At 41.4% G+C, this 22,544-nt stretch overlaps 1 protein-coding gene across 1 annotated transcript in view; it reads right to left on the bottom strand.

The window, feature by feature from the left end:
* Nucleotides 1-22,544, bottom strand: part of ARHGAP5 (Rho GTPase activating protein 5) — a 127,704-nt gene that overhangs the window by 69,173 nt on the left and 35,987 nt on the right. Inside the window, exon 2 of the mRNA XM_040412796.1 lies at nucleotides 8,446-12,331. Within this exon, the coding sequence (XP_040268730.1) occupies nucleotides 8,446-12,159 (3,714 nt within the window). The 5' untranslated portion in view covers nucleotides 12,160-12,331. The remainder of the gene's footprint in view (nucleotides 1-8,445; nucleotides 12,332-22,544) is intronic.

Genomic DNA, 22,544 nt, shown 5'->3' with positions numbered 1-22,544 from the left:
ATCGCATCGCATATCCTTATATACAGCATTAGGTCTTCTAGTCTATAAGATTCCTATTGAATTTGTTCTGTTTAAAGTTGCATTAAGCTCTCTTGCATTTTATTGAGATTTTCTTTCAGCTTGTTGTCCAGTTCCAGAAAAGCAGGTTTATCAACGTGGATTAACAATGACTCTTGTGTAGCTTTTATTTCTTCCCGCAATTCTGAAAATGCCTGATGTTCATATTGTACAATTAGCTGCATCAGCTTTATCGAGCAGTCAGACAAAATTTTCTGCCATTGTGACAAAAAAAGTCTGAGTAGGACATAGTGGGCTTCTTTCTAATTCTCAACCCTCGTGGGATCATATGTTTATCAATATATTCTGTAAGGAAGTAGTATCCCACCAGGTCCATAACTCTTTGGTTAATAACTTTTCAAGTGAGGACATGAGAATATTTAAGTCCAAATTTTCTTGCATCGTTTGGTCCGGAACATTAAATGTGGCATTCATCTTTTTCATTCTGTCCTGGATTTCCTCCATTGGCCGTAATTAAGCATGAGCCATGTTCTGACCAGTTGAGGGAATACCACACTATTGGTTTATAAAAATATGCACACTCCCTGCTTTTTTCAAGTTTCATATTGTATTGTACTGAATTGAGCTGTCAGCGTCTTACACAGTAAGATGCTGACGGTTGCCTAGGAGACCAAGCCCTCAGGCTGCATGTCCTGGGCTTCTGTAGCTGCCAGGCTCCGATGAATGTGTAAGGCAACAGGGCTGCCATGGCAACAATCGGTCCCCTCCCAGCACAGCGCAGGGGGCCGATGGAGTCAAAGGGAGCACCCTCCCTCTGTAAACCCTGCATGTGCCGCGGTCAGCGCTGACCGCAGAATGTAAAAGGGTTAACTGCATACAGCGATGCCGGCGGATGCAGCAGGGGCACGGCTATCAGTAACAACAACGCCCATGCTGCGCTGCACCTGCCCAATCCCATCACGTACATGGCAATGCGGTAAAGCACCACATTCCCCCACGTACATGTGGTCCCTTGCCGGCAATCGATCCGATTGGTTAATCCAATCAGATCGCGGCAGTGAAAAAATGCCTGTTTCAGGCTCTGATCTGCGCTCTGCAGATCAGAGCCTGAAATCAGGTAATGTGTCCTTGTGTGCCCCCCCCCTCCTGTGCACCTCCATTGTATTACTGTACTGCGTCAGCAGCAGGAATCGCACGGCGTCATAGCAACCAATGACGCCGTGCGCTCCTGCACTCAGAAGAAATCCAGGCCGGTATCACACGGTCCGTGTTTCACGGATGTGTGCATGAGGCTTAATGCAAGAAAATGCTAGACCTCATGTGGCTGGAGTGTGTCAGCAGTTCCTGCAAGACGAAGGCATTGATGCTATGGACTGGCCCGCCCGTTCCCCAGACCTGAATCCAATTGAGCACATCTGGGACATCATGTCTCGCTCTATCCACCAATGTCACGTTGCACCACAGACTGTCCAGGAGTTGGCAGATGCTTTAGTCCAGGTCTGGGAGGAGATCCCTCAGGAGACCGTCCACCACCTCATCAGGAGCATGCACAGGCGTTGTAGGGAGGTCATACAGGCACGTGGAGGCCACACACACTACTGAGCCTCATTTTGACTAGTTTTAAGGACATTACATCAAAGTTGGATCAGCCTGTAGTGTGTTTTTCCACTTTAATTTTGAGGGTGACTCTAAATCCAGACCTCCATGGGTTGAAAAATTTGATTTCCATTCTTTCATTTTTGTGTGATTTTGTTGTCAGCACATTCAACCATGTAAGAACAAAGTATTTCAGAAGAATAATTAATTAACTCAGATCTAGGATGTGTTATTTTTGTGTTCCCTTTATTTTTTTGAGCAGTGTATATAAAAACAGTGCCAAAAAAAGCCATTTTTGTCACCTTACATCACAAAAAGTGCAACACCAAGCGATCAAAAAGGCTTATGACCACCCAAAATAGTAACTATTAAACCGTCACCTCATCCCGCAAAAAATGATACCCTATTTAAGACAATCGCCCAAAAAATAAAAAAGCTAAAAAGCTATGGCTCTCAGACTATGGAGACACTAAAAACATAATTTTTTTGGTTTCAGAAATGCTATTATGGTGTAAAACTTAAATAAATAAGAAAAAGTATACATATTAGGTATTGCCACGTCCGTAACGATCTGCTCTATAAAACGGTCACATGGACTAACCCCTCAGATGAACGCTGTAAAAATAAATAAAAAACTGTTCCAAAACAGCCAATTTTTTGGTCACCTTGCCCCATAGTGTAATAATGATCAAAAAATCCCATGTACCCAAAAATGGTACCAATAAAAACCTCAGCTCTTTCTGCAAAAAACTAGCCCCTGCACAAGACAATCAGCAGAAAAATAAAAAACATGGCATTCAGAAAATGCACACACAAAAACAATTTATTTTTCAAAAATGCTTTATGTAAAACTGAAACAAAGAAACTAGACATATTTGATATCATTGCGTCCGTAACAACCTTCTCTATAAAAAATAGCACATGATCTACCCTGTCAGATGAATCTTGTAAAAAATCTAAATATAAATTTTTTGGTTACCTTGCCTCACAAAAAACTTAATATAGAGCAATTAAAAATCATATGTACCCCAAAATAGTACCACTAAAACGGTCACCTTATCTAGTTTCCAAAATAGGGTCACTTTTTGGGAGTTTCTACTGTAAGGGTGCATCAGGGGGGCTTAAAATGGGACATGGCATCTAAAACCAGTCCAGCAAAATCTGCCTTCCAAAAACCATATGGCGCTCCTTTCCTTCTGCGCCCTGCCGTGTGACCTTACATCAGTTTACAACCACATGTAGGGTGTTTCTGTAAACCGCAGAATCAGGGTAATAAATATTGAGTTTTGTTTGGCTGTTAACCCTCAATGTGTTAAAGAAAAAAAAAAATGTAATAAAATTGAAAATCTGCCAAAAAAGTGAAATTTTATCTCCATTTTCTTTTAATTCTTGTGGAATACCTAAAGGGTTAACAAAGTTTTCAAAATTAGTTTTGAGTAACTTGAGAGGTGTAGTTTCTACAATGGGGTCATTTATGGGGGTATCCACTATGTAAGCCTCAGAAAGTGACTTCAGACCTGAACTTGTCCTTAAAAAGTGGTTTTTGGAAATTCTTAAAAATGTTAAGAATTGCTTCTAAAATTCTAAGCCTTCTAACATCCTAAAAAAATAAAATGCCATTTCCAAAATGATGCCAACATGAAGTATACATATGGGGAATGTTAAGTAATAAATATTTTATTAGGTATGACTTTCTGTTTTAGAAGCAGAGAAATTGAAATTTAGAAAATTGTGAATTTGGTAAATTTGGGATTTTTTCATAAATAAGGTGAAATATATTGACTCAAATTTATGACTGACTATCATGAAGTACAATGTGTCACGAGAAAATCTCAGAATGGCTTGGATAAATAAAAGTATTCCAAAGCTATTACCACAAAGTGACGCATGTCAGATTTGTAAATTTTGACCTGGACACTGGGGCATCAATGACTCTTGGTCATGAAAGGGTAAAACTCACCTTTTCTAACCAGTATTCAGGCTACTCTGATAGTATTTAAAGCCTATTTATTGTAATACAATTTATGAAATTCCTGAAATGCTGTTTTCCTGTTCTGTGCAGCAGTTCTGAGATGACTGTAGGCATGAACAATAGTGAACCTCGTCCTCTGGTCTTCACTACTGAGCATGTGCAGCACAGTTTCAGGTGCAGTAACTAAGGGCACTGGAGCAAAATGAAGATGCATAGTATAAGGGACCGAGGAAAAGACAGGAGAGGTGACAACTAGGGATCGACCGATATTGATTTTTTAGGGCCGATACCGATAATTTGTGAACTTTCAGGCCAATAGCCGATAATTTATACCGATATTCTGGGAATTTTCATTTTTGAGGAAAAAAAATTCCTACACAAATCTGCTGAAAATTAATTTGTTTATTGTTAATGTGTATTTTTTTCGTTTATTGTTAATGTGTATTTTTTTTTATAAATCTTTTTCATTTATACTTAATATTTTTGTGTTTTTTTTTTTTTTTTTACTAACTTTTAGCCCCCTTAGGGACTAGAACCCTTGTCCTATTCACCCTGATAGATCTCTATCAGGGTGAATAGGACCTCACACTGTCCCTGCTGCTCTGTGCATAGTGCACACAGCAGCATGGAGCTTACCATGGCAGCCAGGGCTTCAATAGCGTCCTGGCTGCCATGGTAACCGATTGGAGCCCCAGGATTACACAGCTGGGGCTCCGATCGGAGGAGCAGGGGAGAGGGGATCCTGTGGCCACTGCCACCAATGAGTAATACTGGGTGGGGGGGGGCGCACTGCGCCACCAATGTTTTTACTATTGGCCGGGATTGGGATGGGGGTGGGGGGCGCACTGCGCCACCAATGATTAATACTGGGGGGCTTGGGGGGAGGGGGGGGCGCACTGCGCAACCAATGAAGATAAGTCTCTCAATCATTCATATACAGGAGGCGGGAGCTGGCTGCAGAATCACATAGCCGGCTCCCGACCTCTATGAGCGGTAGCTGCGGTCCGCGGCACCTGAGGAGTTAACTACCGCGGATCGCAGCTACTTGTCATAGAGGTCGGGAGCCGGCTATGTGATTCTGCAGCCAGCTCCCGCCTCCTGTATATGAATGATAGAGAGGCTTATCTTCATTGGTGGAGCGGTCGCCACAGCCCCTCCCCTCCCCTCTTATGTTCTCTCCTCTCATTGGCGGCAGCGGCAGCAGCAGCACAGGAGGAGGGAGACAGGGCTTCCTTCTCCCCTGTGCTGCGGAGGGAACACAGAGAGCGCTGAGAGCAGCGCGTTCTGTGTTCCCAATATGTTATCGGTATATCGGCAAAATAGATGCCGATACCGATAACGTTCAAAATTCTCAATATCGGCCGATAATATCGGCCAAACCGATAATCGGTCAATCCCTAGTGACAACTTATGACTAGAACACCCTGCTTATCACCGATTTTGATAACAAGGGCCTTAGATTTATAGAATATAAAATAAATTTATGATTAACATTTCAAAACTTTTCTACATGTATATGAACATTAACCCCTTAAGGACCAGGCCATTTTTAGCAAATCTGACATGTGCCACTTTATGTGGTGAAAACTTTAAACCGCTTTTACGTGTCCAGGCCATTCTGAGACGGTTTTCTCGTCACATATTGTACTTTATGACAGTGGTAAAACTGAGTAAAAAAAAATAATCATTTATATATTAAAAAAAATACCAAATTTACCCAAAATTTTAAAAATTTGCAAATTTCAATTTTCAGAATAGATAGTAACTCCAAAAATAGTTACTTTATATTCCCCATATGCCTACTTCATGTTTGGATCATTTTGTGAATGCCAATTTTTTGGGGGGACGTTACAAGGCTTAGAAGTTTACAAGCAAATCTTGAAATTTTTCTGAAAATTTCCAAAACCCACTTTTTAAAGGACCAGTTCAGGTCTGAAGTCACTTTGCGAGTCTTACATAATATAAACCACCCAAAATGACCCCATTTTTAGCAACTCCTCAAGGTATTCAAAACTGATTTTACAAACTTGGTTAACCCTTTAGGTGTTCCTCAAGAATTAATGGAAAATGGAGATGAAATTTCAGAATCACTTTTTTTTGCAGATTTTCCATTTTAAGCAATTTTTTTCCACTAACAAAGCAAGGCCAAACAAAACTCAATATTTATTGCCCTGATTCTGTAGTTTACAGAAACACCCCATATGTGGTCGTAAACTGCTGTACGGGCAGATGGCATTGCGCAGAAGGATAGGAAAGCCATATGGTTTTTGGACATCATATTTCACTGGGATAATTTTAAGCTGCCATGTTACATTTGCACCCCATTTTGGAAACTACGGGATAAGGTGGCAGTTTTGTTGGTACTATTTTAGGGTACATATGATTTTTGGTTGCTCTATATGACACTTTTGTGAGGCAAGGTAACAAAAAATAGCTGTTTTGGCACAGTTTTTATTTTTGTTATTTACAATGTTCATCTGACAGGTTAGATCAGGTGCTATTTTTATAGAGCAGGTTGTTACGGACACGACAATACCAAATATGACTACTTTTTTTGTAGTTTCAGTTCTACATAATAAAGCATTTTTGAAAAAAATTATTTTTTGTGTCTCCATATTCTAAAAGCCATAGTTTTTTTTGGGGGGCGACTGTCTTATGTAGGGTCTAATTTTTTTCGGTATGAGATGACAGTTTGATTGGTACTATTTTAGGGTGCATATGACTGATCGCTTGGTATTACACTTTTTGCAATGTAAGGTGACAAAAAAATGGCTTCATACGGCATTCACCTGAGAGGTTAGGTCATGTGATGTTTTTATACAGCAGGTTCTTACGGATGCGGCGATACCCAATATGTATACTATTTTTATTAGAGGTGGGACGACGAATCCACAAATCCCTCAAATCTTGTTGGATTCGAGGGATTCGTGGACTCTAATCCCGACCTCATTTACTAAATTTGAATCTGACCAATCCATGACAACGGGGACTGGTGTAGTCCCTGTATTTTAATGCACCGGCACCGTTCACTGTAGTATAATCTTATGATTTTACCTGCATTGTTAAGATAATAATCCATCTGTATTACATTACAAGTCAGGCAAGGAGGACTGCGCCAGCCACTTTATAAATGAAGCAGGCGGCACGGGCGTGTGACGTAGTGAGTGGCGCACCGCCCACCCGCCCAGCCTGCCTCCTCTCTGCTACGGAACTTAATGTTGTAATATAAGTAATGCAGATGGCTTATTATATCTTAACAATGCAGGTTAGATCATAAGATTATACTACAGTGAGCGGGGCCGGTGCATTTCAATACAGGGACTGCACCGGTCCCCGTTGTCATTCCTAATCCAGATGCCAGCCCCCAGCCCCTGTATTGGGGGTCATTCACACTGCAGGGACACTGTTATGGGGGGGGGGGGGGGGGGGGTGTTAACTTGGATCTGTGGATGGCTCATAGCATAAGATGCTATATATGTGCCATCCACAGATCCCCCCCATAAGTGTTTGGAACACTTTTTCTTACACCGTTCACACAATTCTTATGTACAGGATTCGAGGTTCGAAAGATTCAATAGATTCGAGAACCTTTTCGGATTTGAAAAAAAAATTTGATTCGTCCCACCTATAATATTTTTTTATTTTAGTTTTACACAATAACAGCATTTTTGAATAAAAATAAAATCATGTTTAATGTCTCCATATTTTTGGGGAGAAAGCCTTAGGTAGGGTCTCATTTTGCGGGATGAGATGACGGTTTGATTGGTACGATTTTGGGGTGCGTATGGCTTGGATCTCTTGCTATTACACTTTTTGTGATGTAAGGTGACAAAAAATGGCTTTTTTTTTACAGTGTTCATCTGAGGGGTTAGGGCATGTGATATTTTTATAGAGCAGGTTGTTACGGACATGGCAATAATATGTATGATTTATTTTATTTAAATTGTTACAATTAAACAAAAAATCATGTTTTAGTGTCTTCATAGTCTGAGAGTCATAGTTTTTTTTTATTTTTTGGGTAGGGTATCATTTTTGCGGCATGAGATGTCAGTAACAGCCGGATCTGTGCTTCTGATCGCAGCAGCGCACATGTGGAGGGGTGGGGGGGCAGGCGGAACGCAGGGCAAGAATGCTAGTCCTGGGTTCGCAAAGTACCGGCCATGTAGGACGAGCATTCTCGTCCTGGGGTCGTTAAGCTGTTAATAAACTACACAATAATAACAGATCATACTCTTTTTGAGCTAGAGTTGGAGTCCGTACATTTCTACCAACTGACTACACCCAAAACTAGCTGGGACTCCGAAACTCTGACTCCAAAGCCCTGATTCACAGACAGCTGTTTCAGAGTGCTCGCCCTTCATCAGTGCAGAGCAGAGTACTTGTTTAGCTGGGTGACAGGCCTTTGTCAGGTATCTGGTTGGTACCATCTCATCTTATGTAGAGCTCATAGTAGATATAAGGAGTCCTAGTAACCCTGAGATCCCTGACAAAGGCACTCCTCCAGTCAAACCAGTACTCTGCTCTAATAAAAAGGAAAAAACACCATATAACAGACGCCTTCTGCAGATGAGTGTCTGGGTTGGCTTGTTATGTTTTACACTTTTGCTATAGGTCAGGTGAACACTAGTTCAGCCGACAGCCATCACTATGCACCTCCACATGCACTTGCCTGTGCAGCCGAGTAGGAAGAAGAGGAGAAAGCCACTGCCAAACTCATCTGGCAGTGTATTATCTCCTCAAGAGCAAAGGAGCTTGTTGTGGAGAAACTGCCTGATACTTATATAGAGTCAGAACACAGGAATTCTTTGGTTGCTAGTGAAAACAATGAGACCAGACAAACATCCATAAAACAAACCTACCTTTTTCTCTTCTTTCACTTTTGGTGGCTTCTTCTTGGTCTTTCTTTCTTCATGTTCCTGGTCTGATGTGATGGCAGGGTTATCTATTCCACCCTTCCAAGTGTCAACTGGAGAAAGAAGTGGGTCCTCTTCACTTGGCCTGTGTTTTGGTTTACGCTTTCTATCTTTTCCAGGAATGGTAGGAGTTTCTTCATCACTGGCATCTGAATGGGTTCTTCTATAGGTGTACAGTCTTGTCTTGCTGAATAGGGTTTTTGACCTGTACTTGTATTTTGATGGTCTTCGCTCTCCCTGACCTCTTAAATTTCTATCAGTGATACCATTCTCTTCATCTCCTTGTGCATTAGGAAACTGGTGATGCATTTTATGAATGTGGTTCTGACTGTCATCTGGATCTGCGTAAAGGTCATTAATTAAATCTTTGGACCTCGGGATTGTGTCAACTGGCTCTGCGTAATTATCTGATGAATCTGCATCTTCAGGGTGAACCAATGGGAAACGAGGAGATTGCTTCCGTGGATTTTTGCTAATGCCAGCTTCAATAGCTCTGACAAGATTTGGATCTAATCTATTCACCTTAGACTTGGGTCCACCTGGTTTAGTTCTTATTGGTGGAGGCACTTTATGGTTGCGTTCATGGTCATGGCAATTTAGTGGAGTGCTGTGAGTAGGATATTCATTCCCTTCATTGTCCAAATTACACTTTGGCAACAGCTGTACATCATCCCCTATAGGGCTATAAGGAGGTGGTGCTTCTGTGTCATCCTCTGAATCAGGGTAGCAACTGTAGGCTGGTGAATTTCCTCGTGGTGAATAAGGAAACACATCTTCACATGGTTGACTTGCTTCTCTACGGCTTTCTGCTAAATATGAATTCTCAATGGAAGTTTTCTTTTCCAGAACATCACTGAAAAATGGTGTGAAGACCTCTGTCTGGCGGTGGTACTGAGACAAAGAATATAAGGCTGTGAATTTTGCTGAAATTTCTGTAGCAATGTGCTCCCCTTCAGTCATTAGTTCTTTGATTGCTTCATTCTCAAAGAAGTCAGCTTGGCTGTCTGTAACTGCCACTAACTGGACTGGAATTGTGTCCTGAATTTCTGACAGAAAAGCACGCAGCATTCCCATAGATGCCTTTCGCTTGGCTGAATAAATAAGAATGTATCCATGAACCAGTTCATCTTTTCTAATTCCAATTGAGGAGTGGTAGGACAAAATGGTTATCTGTATCCTTCTCCGTTTTTCTCCAATTATTTTATCCAGCATTAGTGAGTTATTTTGCCCGGGCTGAGCTGCGCTGCAAGTACGGGACTCCAAAAAGGGGGAAAGAATAAGATCCACACTGAAAGGATCTCCACACATGGCACACATTACAATTCTTAAATCTGCTTCTGAAGGGTCTCTAATTGCAGGAACAGGACTGGCAATATCAGAGTTGTGCTTGACAGATTCGAGCACTCCCCTAAGAGCTTGTTTGATTTGGGCCTCATTAAATTTACGGGGATACGTGCCAGCTGGCACATCCACAAAGGGACACTGGAGCTTATTTGCCAATTGCTGCCCTTGGTGCCTTAATATGGGCATGTTTTTGCTGACACTTTCTCTCTGGTTAGCCAAAATTAATGTAAATGGAAGGTTTGCAATGTCCTTATCTCTTCTTGCCTGAGCTTCACATCTAATTTTCCCAATGCAGTCACCTATAAAATTAAGTGATTCAATTGAGCTAAACACACAAAAACAACCATGTGGTTTAAACCCAGGAGTCCAAAATTGGCTTAAAAGATATGGGGAATTGGCATCCACAGCTCTCAAGTCTAATTCATATATTTTTCCATCCAATGCAAATTCATCATCCGTTGACTGTGTCCTTATCTCATTGGCCATCTCTTGAGAAAGGTTGTCTTTCCCAAGAATGAGAAGATTTACCTTGTCAAGGCTAGTTCTGTCTTGGTATAAGTTCAAGCGACTAAGATTTGATTGTAACAGACTGTTAGCAAGCACTTGCTCCACTTTTATATCCATACAACTTTGGAAACTAAGACAAGTTTCCTTAGTTGGGTGATAAACAAATCCGATGTGCTTGAGAAGAAGGGATTCTCTGTCAGTTGCAAGCTTCTGTAAAGCTTTGTATCGAGGTTCTTCTCCAAGAACAGCATTTATCTCAGTCATTTTATCAGTGCTTGGGGTAGCATTAAGATCTAGGTCATAGAATAACTCAGAGTGCTCAAAAAGCATCTCCTGAAATTCTTCTTTGGCTTTTTCAATTATCTCTTGCTGGTGTTTACGATATACCTCAAATCGGTCAGTTTCATTAATGAATTTATAGGCCTCGTCCTCCAGAACAAAACACATGACTTCCTCCCAAGACTGACCAGGCGAAATGAAAGGTATTTTTTCAAGGGTCTTTTTGAACTTTGCTTTCATTTCCAATCTTCTCTTCTCAGAAACCAAGTGCTGAACGTGGCTTTGATAGACTTTCTCAGAATCTAATGTGCACAGAAGATCAAAAGGGACCCTTCGATCATTCACTTTATCAATATGATCTGACTGGTCCCATGGTGTTTTTTCCAGCATTACAAACCACAGGCTGAATTCAGGTTTTTTCTCTAGCACCTGAAGAGCATCGGTCCAACTTAGGCTTTCTATCTCATCAAGCTTTGGCAGTAACGTACTGAGGGCTCTTGGTAGTGTTTTAAGGTATTCTTCCTTTCTTTTTCTAATGTGCTCCTGTTTGAGCTGCTCTATGTGTTTAGAGAATGTATTTTTAGCCTTCAATGTTCCCTCTAAATTTATGTAATTCTCATAATCAGAGTGGTTTTTTAATTTATTACTGACAGTTTTCCAAGTTGCGTGGTAGTCACGCACAGTTTGTACAATAAGCTTTTCAAACTTATCAGTAGCAGTTGCAACTATTTGTCTATGTGTTTTAAAAGCCTCAAGGTAAGGGATAATCTTAGGTTTACCTCTTGTTTTGTCCAACATCTGAACTAGTGCTGTGAAACACGTCTCAACATTTATATTGTTTCTGGCTGAGGTTTCTACAACGATTAAGTTTTTCTTATTTGAAGCAAAGCCTTGGACTTCTCTTAAGTAGTGGTCAACACATTCATCACATTTTGTTGCTGCAATGATGATGGGCTTTTTTGATTTTGCCATTTGCGCATAGAGGTTATTAACAAACTTTAACTGATCATCAAACTTTCGATTGCATCCTTGGCTAACATCAATGCATAAAACAAAACCATCTATAGTGAGCTTTCCTTCGGGCATTTGCTTTTGCTCAAAGTCCTGCTCCAGGCCAAGCTGGTCTGTGCAAATGTACATTAGTTTCTCAGCTGATTGAATCTTTGAAGCTGCTGCTCTCTTTATGTAGGGTTGAAGGTTTGTACTCCGATGTGGAAGGAAAGTTTGATCATCTATAAACTCTGTCTGTTCAATAATGTGATGCTTGCAATCCACCCCATCCTCTCCTACCTGCGTTACGTCACCCCAATACAAAAAGTGGTCATTGTTGACAACACGGCCACCAAAGTCAATTGTGCTAAGAACAGAGGTATGTTCGTAATAATATTCATCAGCTTTTGGGCGAACATATCTGTTACATAAACATGACTTTCCAACGCCACAATTGCCTTTATCTTTTTCAGTCCCGGACAATCCTACCACGCTAATGGTATACGAAGGGGGACGCAGCTCCTTATTCTTGGCCATCATCACTCCCCTCTCATCCTCTTCAGCACACCTAGACAGCAGGGCATACTTTTCATTCTTAATTTCCACTTGATGTCTTTAAGTTTTGCAAAAAACAGGGGCAATGCTCTTAACTCTTTCTTCTCATGTTCTCCATTAACATGATATATTCTCAAAACGGTGGTATATGGTGCATCTGTAGAAGCAAAGAACAAATATATTATGATTGTGGTCTGCTTCTTATGCCAATTTGTATTATTAAAAAATAACATACAACAAAGCTTAAAAGGTATTGTCCCACTAAAAAAACAATACATTTTTCAAACCAGCACCTGGATCTGAATACTTAAAGGCTATGTAAACCTTTGTGGGCAATTTTTTTTACGATTACATTTTACTCATTTAGGTTTAAAAGTAATTTTTTCAATTAGTCTTTATTAAAAATATTGAGCCATTCTGTCACAAAGGGTTAACTTTTTCTAGCTGTGTGACTGGTACTTTCACTTTGTGCTGACCATCAACACTTATTTTAACCACATTCTTATCAGAAAGATAATAATTGAGCTTTAATGGCTGTTTATGTCGGAGATCAGAGATAAGGAGCCCGTCAGCTCCCCAACTGATGGAAAATCCAGAGGCTACTTCTAGAGGAGTGTTTCCCAACCAGTGTGCCTCGAGCTGTGGCAAAACTACAACTCCCAGCATGCTGGGAGTTGTAGTTTTGCAACAGCTCGAGGCACACTGGTTGGGAAACACTGCTCTAGAGCATCTCAGCCATGTACAGAAAAAGGGGCTCCATATTTTTAATAAAGACCAACTGAAAAAATGATTACCTCATGAGTCTAATGCAATAATTAAAAATAAAAAATGTTCAAAGGTAATGTACCAGGCTGGTCCCAAGTTTGTTAGAGAGACTGCCATTTACTATGTATGATTCTTTGTTTACTTAATTGTTATTATAGGCAAGAAGATGAGGCGTCTTTCTGTAAACATTCCTGTAGACTAAATGGCTAGATAATGCTATATTTGTTTAAAAAAAAAATCTAAAATCGATCTTTAGCAATGTCTATCCCATCTACTTCTATATACAGTATATATTATACAAGTATCACTTATTCTGTTTCAATAGTATTCATATACATATGTAAATGTTTCAGTAATTTGTCAGAATTAGAGATCAGTAAAAGTATGGGTAAGATTTTCTTTACTGACTGGAGACACTCTGAACCAACCATAACAATCTAAAATGCCCTAAAACAGTTAGGGCTCATTCACACGACCGGGTTTTGTATCCGGGTCGGATGCGGACCCAATCACTTCAATGGGGCCACATCCGTATGTCTGTTCCGTGGCCCCGCATAAAGATAGAACATGCCCTATTCTTATCCATTTTACGTACAAGGATAGGGCAGGACCTTCTGTAAAATGCGGAATGCATATGGCTGATATCAGATGCGCAATTTGTGTAAAGCAAAACAGGCTACGGCCATGTGCATGCGCCCTTAGGCCTTTTTCACACGGGTGTCGCGGATTTGCTCCGGATGCGTTGCGTGTGCATTGCAGGAAAACCGCGCTAGTAGGCACGCAATTGCAGTCAGTTTTGACTGCAATTGCATTCCGATGTTCAGTTTTTTCCGCATGAGTGCAATGCGTTTTGCACGCGCGTGAGAAACAACTGAATGTGGTACCCAGACCCGAACCCAGACTTTTTACTTAAGTTCGGGTTTGTATTAGGTTTCTTAATACAGAATGCTTACAAAAATGTTGCTTGAAAGGTTAAAAAAAATTTACAAAATTTACTCGCCTCATCCAATTGATCCCGCAGCAGGCATAGTCTTCTTGCTTCATCTTTCAGGACCTGCAAAAGGACCTTTGATGACGTAATCGCACTCACCACGTGGTAAGCGCAGTGACGTCAGCACAAGTCCTGCTGAATGAAGATAGAAATTGCACCAAAGGTCCTTTTGCAGGTCCTGAAAGAAGAAGCAAGACTATGTGGATAAATAGAACTGTCAAGAAAGCAATAAATGACAAAAAGAAAGCATATAAATAACTAAAACAGGAGGGTAGCACGGAAGCACTGAAAAACTATATGGAAAAAAATAGAACATGTAAAAAACAAATAAAAGCGGCCAAACTAGAGACCGAGAGATTAATTGCCAAAGAGAGTAAAACTAACCCTAAAATGTTCTTCAATTATATAAATGTTAAAAAGTATAAATCTGAAGGTGTCGGCCCTTTAAAGAGTAATGAGGGGGGAGTCGCAGAGAGCAACGAGGAGAAAGCAAAGCTGTTAAATATTTTTTTTCTCCATTGTATTCTCTGAGGAAAATAAACTAATCAGATGACATGCAGAATGTAAAAATAAATTCCCCATTAAAAGTGTCCTGTCTGACCCAGGAAGAAGTACAACAGCGACTTAAAAAGATTAAAATATACAAAATCGCCAGGACCGGATGGCATACACCCCCGTATCCTAAGGGAATTAAATAATGTCATAGCCAGACCCTTATTTCTGATATTTGCAGATTTTATACTGACAGGGAATGTCCCACAGGATTGGCGCATGGCAAATGTGCCAATATTCAAAAAGGGTCCAAAAACAGAGCCTGGAAACTATAGGCCGGTAAGTTTAACATCTGTTGGGGGTAAACTGTTTGAAGGTTTTCTGAGAGATGCTATCTTAGAGCATCTCAACGGAAAGAAGCAAATAACGCCATATCAGCATGGCTTCGTGAGGGATCGGTCATGCCAAACTAATTTAATCAGTTTCTATGAGGAGGTAAGTTCTAGACTTGACAGCGGCGAAACAATGGATGTCGTATATCTGACATCTCCAAAGCATTTGACACTGTACCACATAGCAGGTTAGTATATAAAATGAGAATGCTTGGACTGGGAGAAAACGTCTATGTGGGTAAGTAACTGGCTCAATGATAGGAAACAGAGGGTGGTTATTAACGGTACACACTCAGATTGGGTCACTGTCACTAGTGGGGTACCTCAGGGGTCAGTATTGGGCCCTATTCTCTTCAATATATTTATTAATGATCTTGTAGAAGGCTTGCATAGTAAAGTATACATTTCTGCAGATGACACTAAACTGTGTAAAGTAATTAACACTGAAGAGGACAGTATACTGCTACAGAGGGATCTGGATAGATTGGAGGCTTGGGAGAAAAGTGGCAGATGAGGTTTAACACTGACAAATGTAAAGTTATGTACATGGGAAGGAATAATGCAAGTCACCCGTACATACTAAATGGTAAAACACTCGGTAACACTGACATGGAAAAGGATCTAGGAATTTTAATAAACAGCAAACTAAGCTGCAAAAACCAGTGTCAGGCAGCTGCTGCCAAGGCCAATAAGATAATGGGTTGCATCAGAAGGGGCATAGATGCCCGTGATAAGAACATAGTCCTACCACTTTACAAATCACTAGTCAGACCACACATGGAATATAGCAGAGCTGGAGAGGGTCCAGAGGAGGGCAACTAAAGTAATAACTGGAATGGGGCAACTACAGTACCCTGAAAGATCATCAAAATGAGGGTTATTCACTTTAAAAAAAAAAAGACGACTGAGGGGAGATCTAATTACTATATATAAATATATCAGGGGTCAGTACAGAGATCTATCCCATCAGCTATTTATCCCCAGGACTGTGACTGTGACGAGGGGACATCCTCTGCGTCTGGAGGAAAGAAGGTTTGTACACAAACATAGAAGAGGATTCTTTACGGTAAGAGCAGTGAGACTATGGAACTCTCTGCCTGAGGAGGTGGTGATGGTGAGTTCACTAAAGGAATTCAAGAGGGGCCTGGATGTATTTCTGGAGCGTAATAATATTACAGGCTATAGCTACTAGAGAGAGGTCGTTGATACAGGGAGTTATTCTGATTGCCTGATTGGAGTCGGGAAGGAATTTTTTATTCCCCTAAAGTGGGGAAAATTGGTTTCTACCTCACAGGGTTTTTTTTTTTGCCTTCCTCTGGATCAACTTGCAGGATAATCGGCCGAACTGGATGGACAGATGTCTTTTTTCGGCCTTATGTACTATGTTTATGCCAGCTGTGCGATCAATTGGATGAGGGGAGTTAATTTATTTATTTTAACCCCTCAACCCACATTTTACTAAGCATTCTGTATTAAGAATTCTATTTTCCCTTATAACCATGCTATAAAGAGAAAATACAGTGAATACACTTTAATGGGGTCCGGGGTTGCTTTCAGCCCTATAATCTCCTAGCAACCATGCGTGAAAATCGCACCACATCTTCACTTGCTTGCGATTTTCACGCAGACCCATTCATTTTTTATGGGGCCTGCGTTGCGTGAAAGACGCAGAATATAGAACATGCTGCGATTTTCCCGCAACGCACAAGTGATGTGTGAAAATCCCCGCTCATGTGCATAGCCCCATAGAAATGAATGGGTCCGGATTCAGTGCGGGTGCAATGTGTTCACCTCACGCATCGCACCAGCACGGAATTCTCGCCCGTGTGAAATGGGCCTTAGGGTGAATTCATGTGTCCAATTTTAAGTATACTGCAGCTGAAAATCATTTCAGTTCCTTTGAATAGGATTGTTTCTGCAGCAAGCACATTGTGATGAATGGGTTGCAGAATATTCTGCAGAAAAAAGTCATCCAAGTAGAACATATACCCTACCTGTAATGATTTTATAAGGATACTTTTTGTATTTTAAGATAAGAATCCAAATTTCCCATGACCAAACTGAAGGAAACATATACAGATATAAATGTACAAACTCCTAGTCAGGAACCAAAAGCAGAACAAACCTGTCATTCTAAAGTGTTTTACTGTTTACTGTCTAGACAGGGTGATGTCCTGCTGATAAATGAGGGTTTAAGTGCCTCATAGATGATCAGATCACTCAACAAACAAGTGCCTGCCTGTGTCAGGTGATGAGCAGGACATTTACATGGGGCAATTATCAGGAACAAGGGTTCGTAAGAATGTTCATTCCCAATAATTGACTTGACATGTGAATAGGTCCTAAGGGTAGGCCCACGTGCAAATCCACAATGAATGGTGCACCAGATTTCCCACGGACAGTCTGAAAAGGTCAACACGTTTGAAACCTGCAGCAGTGAATTTTGTTGCAGACCCACAGCAAAATTCCTTATTGTGGATTTAGAATTTTTTATGAAAATCAATGGGAAAGATCCACAATAAACCTGCGTCCAATCCACAACAGAAATTGACATGCTGTGGATTTATAAAATTGCAACTTCCATGCAAATTTCAATAGCATATGCATTAAAAGCTCATCCACATGCCTGTTAGGGTCCATTCACACGACCGCAAAATGGGTCCGCATCCGTTCCGCAATTTTAAGGAACGGGTGCAGACCCATTCCTTTTCAATGGGGCCGGAATGTGCTGTCCGCACTTCCGCATTTGCGGATCCGCATCCATGCTTCCGTTTCCACAAAAAAAAATAGAACATGTCCTATTCTTGTCCGCAATTGCAGACAAGATTAGGCATTTTCCATCATAGTTCCGGCGATTTGCGGTCCACAAATTGCGGAATGCACATTGCCAGTGTCCATGTTTTGCGGATCCGCAGAACATTTACGGACGTGTGAATGGACCCTTACTGTACTTCACTCAGGACTGTACAGGTGCAAATCCACCAGAAAAACCTATACCATTTCTGCCCAGAGTGAATTGCCATAAAGGGGTTGTCTCATCACAGACAATGGGGGCATATCGTTAGGATATGCCCCCATTGTCTTATAGATGTGGGTCCCACCTATATCGGGAACGTGCTCCCCATAGACGTGAATGGGAGTCCACCACGCATGACCAGCCACCGCTTCTATTTACTTCTATGGGCACGGCTGCGCTCGTCAACACTTTCTGGGCTCCGCACCTATAAGAAAATGGTTGCATATCCTAGCATTATGCCCCCATTGTCCGTGATGAGACAACACCTTTAACTCTTTCCCTGCCAAGGACACACCTCATACGTCCTCGCAACTGATGGCTGGTTGTCAGGCTCACAGGATTGCAGTGCTAGCCCGATACATTGGGAGTTACAGCACGTAGAAACGCATCCCAGCCAGGGCTGCAAATATTAATGCAGCTCTGGCTCCTGACAGGATTTCTAAAGGATATATCTTCTGAAGTACAGCACCAAACGACACTAGCTAGCAATCTCAGTCTTGTTGTAAAGTTGACAGTCTAAGCTTTAAAACAAGATCAGGCTCATATCCTTAGCTGCTACACAGTCCGGGCCCTTCCTCGGGAACGGGGAAGGATGGATTCTGCAGATAACTGAGACCTAACTAAGCGTAACAGAGCCTAAAGACCCCATAGACTAGAATGGGGTCCGTTCGGTGTCCGCTCAGAGTATATAATTTTTGAGCGGAGACCGAACGGACCGCATTATAGTCTATGGGGTCTTTAGGCTCCGTTATGCTCAGTTAGGTCTCAGTTATCTGCAGAATCTGTCCTTTCCGTTCTCCTGCTCCTCAACTTAGCCGGAGAACGGAAAGGAGAAACAGTGATTTGAAAGGAGCCTTAGGCTACTTTCACACTTACGTTTTGGTGTGGATCCGTCATGGATCTGCACAGACGGATCCGTTCAGATAATACAACCGCCTGCATCCATTCGGAACAGATCCTTTTGTATTATCTTTAACATAGCCAAGACGAATCTGTCTTGTATATCATTAAAAGTCAATGGGGGACGGATCTGTTTTCTATTGTGCCAGATTGTGTCAAGCAGCGTTTTGGTGTCGGCCTCCAGAACGGAATGGAGACTGAACGGAGGTAAACTGATGCATTCTGAGCGGATCCTTTTCCATTCAGAATGCATTAGAATGCAAACTGATCCGTTTTGGACCGCTTGTGAGAGCCCTGAACGGATCTCACAAACGGAAGGCCAAAACGCCAGTGTGAAAGTAGCCTTAATTAACTCACTAGGTTTAGAAATTTATAATTAAGATTACAGTTTGTATAGGGGGATGTACATTTTATACTACATAATTGCCAATACTTGCATGCACAAATTGCTCCTCACTCTGCTGTATTTCTTTATTGTATGCACTTCTATAGCGCTGACATATTCCACAGCACTTTACAGACATTAGCATCACACTGTCCCCAATGAGGCTCACAATCTAAGGTCCCTATCAGTAAGTCTTTGGAGTGTGGGAGAAAACCGGAGAAACTGGGGGAGAACATACAAACTCCATGGAGATGTTGTCCTTGGTCGGATTTGAACCTGGGACCCCAGCACTGAAAAGGTCTTTAAACACATGCAGCAGAGTGTAGACATGGGTGGTAAACATGAACTCATCGCATCAATGTTTTTTTGTAGGCAATATTTTAGAATGGCCTCTGTTTCAGTGGTGCACAAGCTCCTGATGTATGCACTTGTAGTATATATGAGCTTTGCACACCTCAATATATTTTTCGCTTGTTTTTATGTGTAAACTTCTGCTTGGTTGAGAGCTTTAGGTACAAATGTTTGTTCTGAAGCATTTTAATTTTTTTTTACAATTCCTAATTTTCACAAAGTTATATGAAGGTGGAGGCCGCTGCAATCAGGCCGTCTGCTTTCAGGAAGTATATAGGTTTTGGGGTTTGCTCACACAAGTTATTTGATCAGTTATTTCCATCAGTGATTGTGAGCCAAAACCAGTAGAGAAGCCTACTGAGATAAAGGTATAATGGAAGGATCTGCACCCGTTCCATGTTTTTGACGACAATAACTGATGGAAATAACTGACCCAATAACTGAAGTGTGAACTAGGCCTTACTTTTTCAAGGATTGTAATCCCTGTACTTTGTAATGTTGAGCGTTGATTTTTAGGAGGTGCGGTCACATCTTTCCGCTTCAGTTACACTTTTACCCACTGATATCAGCTTTCATTTCAAAAATCACATTACACTTTGATGCAAAGTTGTCTATGTGTATAATGTGCCGAGTGCCATTTTTACAATGTGCCAGGCGTCTACTTTCAGAAAATAAACGGGGTTTGGGGATTAGTATGACTTTTTATTTCAGAATCAAGGTTTTATTCGTGCATGTCAAAACTGAAAACTGACCATATGTCATCCGTATTTTGCGGATCCATAGTGTAGAAATGCTATGCCCAGCCCATATGGCTCATGTGTTTGGTGATTATTACTGTTTCTGTCTACGATCTGCAAAAAACATCAAATACGGAAACCATACGGATATGTTTTGTGCTATAAGGGAACGGAAGAGGACTTAAATCAGAGAAGAAATAAAACCTCTGATACGGAACAACGGATCCGTGAAAAACGGACTGCAAAAACAACAACGGTTGTGTGCATGAGCCCTAAAAGAGAGAAGATTAAAGTGAGCACCTCACTAGATTTATACTTCTGAGTGTTTGGATCTGTGGCCATATGGTGACAACACTGCAGTCCCCACAGATTCAACAATAGGGGAAACAACTAGGGGTAACTCCCAAATAAGCAATCTAAGCACAGGCTCCGTTTACGCACTCATGTATAGATTTGGAGATTCAGCTATACATTAAGAAGAGATCCATTGCTATATTCCTGGCAGATATAAAGTAAGAGGAATTGGCAGGAGTTCAACACCTCACAATGCAGACCAGCTGATTGGCAGGGGTGCGGATTGTCAGATCCCCACTAAACTGATCCTAGGGAGGGGTGACCAACTGGTAAATCCTGGGGAAGCCCTTTAAATGCTATGGGTAAGGCCAGGTTCACATAGGCAGTGAGCGGCGGTATTCGGCTACCAGAACAGAGTACCGGACTTGGTACCACATATGTGAACTGATCCTAATCCAATATGCATGTATTAAATCTAGAGGAATTATAGAAGTCAAATAATCCTGAAGTAGACTAGCCAACGCAAAGCGTGACTAATCCGTTTAAGACTTAAATGCAATAAATTAACCTCTTAATCTTTACAAATACGATCATGAGTGCAAAAATAGAAATATCACCTGTTACTTCACTTTTGTGTGTTCTTACACAATGAGACTAGATCTGTGGTCGCCAACCTAACATGGTGGACAGCGCATACTTGACTCCATCAGTGTCCACACAGGACCTGGGCAAGGGACAGACGGAGAAAAGAACTTGTAGATTGGGCCAAAAACATGTTTGTAAACAATAAATATGGATACTAAGACAAAAAAACTAAACCTGACGCTTTTGGAGAAAAGAAAGCCACCAGAGCGCTCGCTTTTTTATAATTAGGCAGTTAGGATAATTCTCCCTGGAAGGACAGCTACATCTTATGTAGGACAACACAATACTTCAGAAAAATGCCCCTTTTTATGACCTTTGACATTTACACATACAATTGGGACAGGATTAACCATACTACCCAGGCTCTGGAAGTAATGATGTCCTGCATCTTCTAGAAATCCTGGTTCCATGCTCGCGCCTTGCATGTTCTTATTTACTTACTGGAGCTGGATGTGATGTTAGGGTGGGTTTATTGGCTCGTTCCTGATAATCTGCCCGCCTAAAAGGTGCAGCCCATCACCCGATAAACAAGCAAAATGCTTGCTCATCGGGTGAAACAGTCGTTAGTGCAGACACCTAAATCATCATTTCTGGGCAGCAGATCGTGCCGTCTACACAGGGATCTGCTGCCCAGAAACAAGGCAGCGCTATACCGCTCCTCCTCATACTGTGGAGGAGATCGCTGCCCGTAAATGCAGAGCTTCACCTTCACTGAAATAGCAGCCGACTGTCTAGAAAAAAAAACACATGTTAACCCGCCTTTAGTGACACCCTGAAAGCTACATTTCTCAGCATGTGCAGATGTAGGATTCTCACAGCTACAATAGCACAAGCCCAGTAGATGTGAAACCTAGCCACGCTGCATCTACACCACGTGAGTGAGGACACGGCAAACAATACAGCAGTGCAATTACTACGTGGACAGCACAGACAATATCACAGGGAGCGCTGGCACCACATCAAACCTGGGCTCAGGGGAAATATCAGAAATACAAAGTCATTTAACAGGGACTTATACAGGCAAAAATGCCTTTAAGGCAGTGTTGAGGGTTTCACTTTTTTAGGATGTATTCACAGATACACTGCTTTATGATCCTGGTCACTATCCCAATTACTATTTTACAAGACAATGCAACTCATTTGCATACCAGTTGCGATCATCAAGCATTTCTCTGCCACCACCTATGACCAAGCTGGATGTTTTCTTGGTGGACTCCTTCAAGGTGTCTGTAAGGCTTCTATTTGGATTTTTGGGCTTGAACAATGCACTTGCTGCTGTTGGTCTTAGCACGCCAGAATAAATCTGCAGAACAACTACAAAAAGGGCTTTTCTTCCTACTTGGCAGTTCATACAGGCTACTCAAATGTCCTTACAGACTGCAATTCACAAGCTTTGTGCTGG

This window comes from Bufo bufo, chromosome 11 (assembly GCF_905171765.1).
Source record: "Bufo bufo chromosome 11, aBufBuf1.1, whole genome shotgun sequence".
Classification (NCBI taxonomy): domain Eukaryota; kingdom Metazoa; phylum Chordata; class Amphibia; order Anura; family Bufonidae; genus Bufo; species Bufo bufo.
Note: the sequence above shows the minus strand (reverse complement) of the source record. Positions and strands in the feature narration are given on the sequence as shown.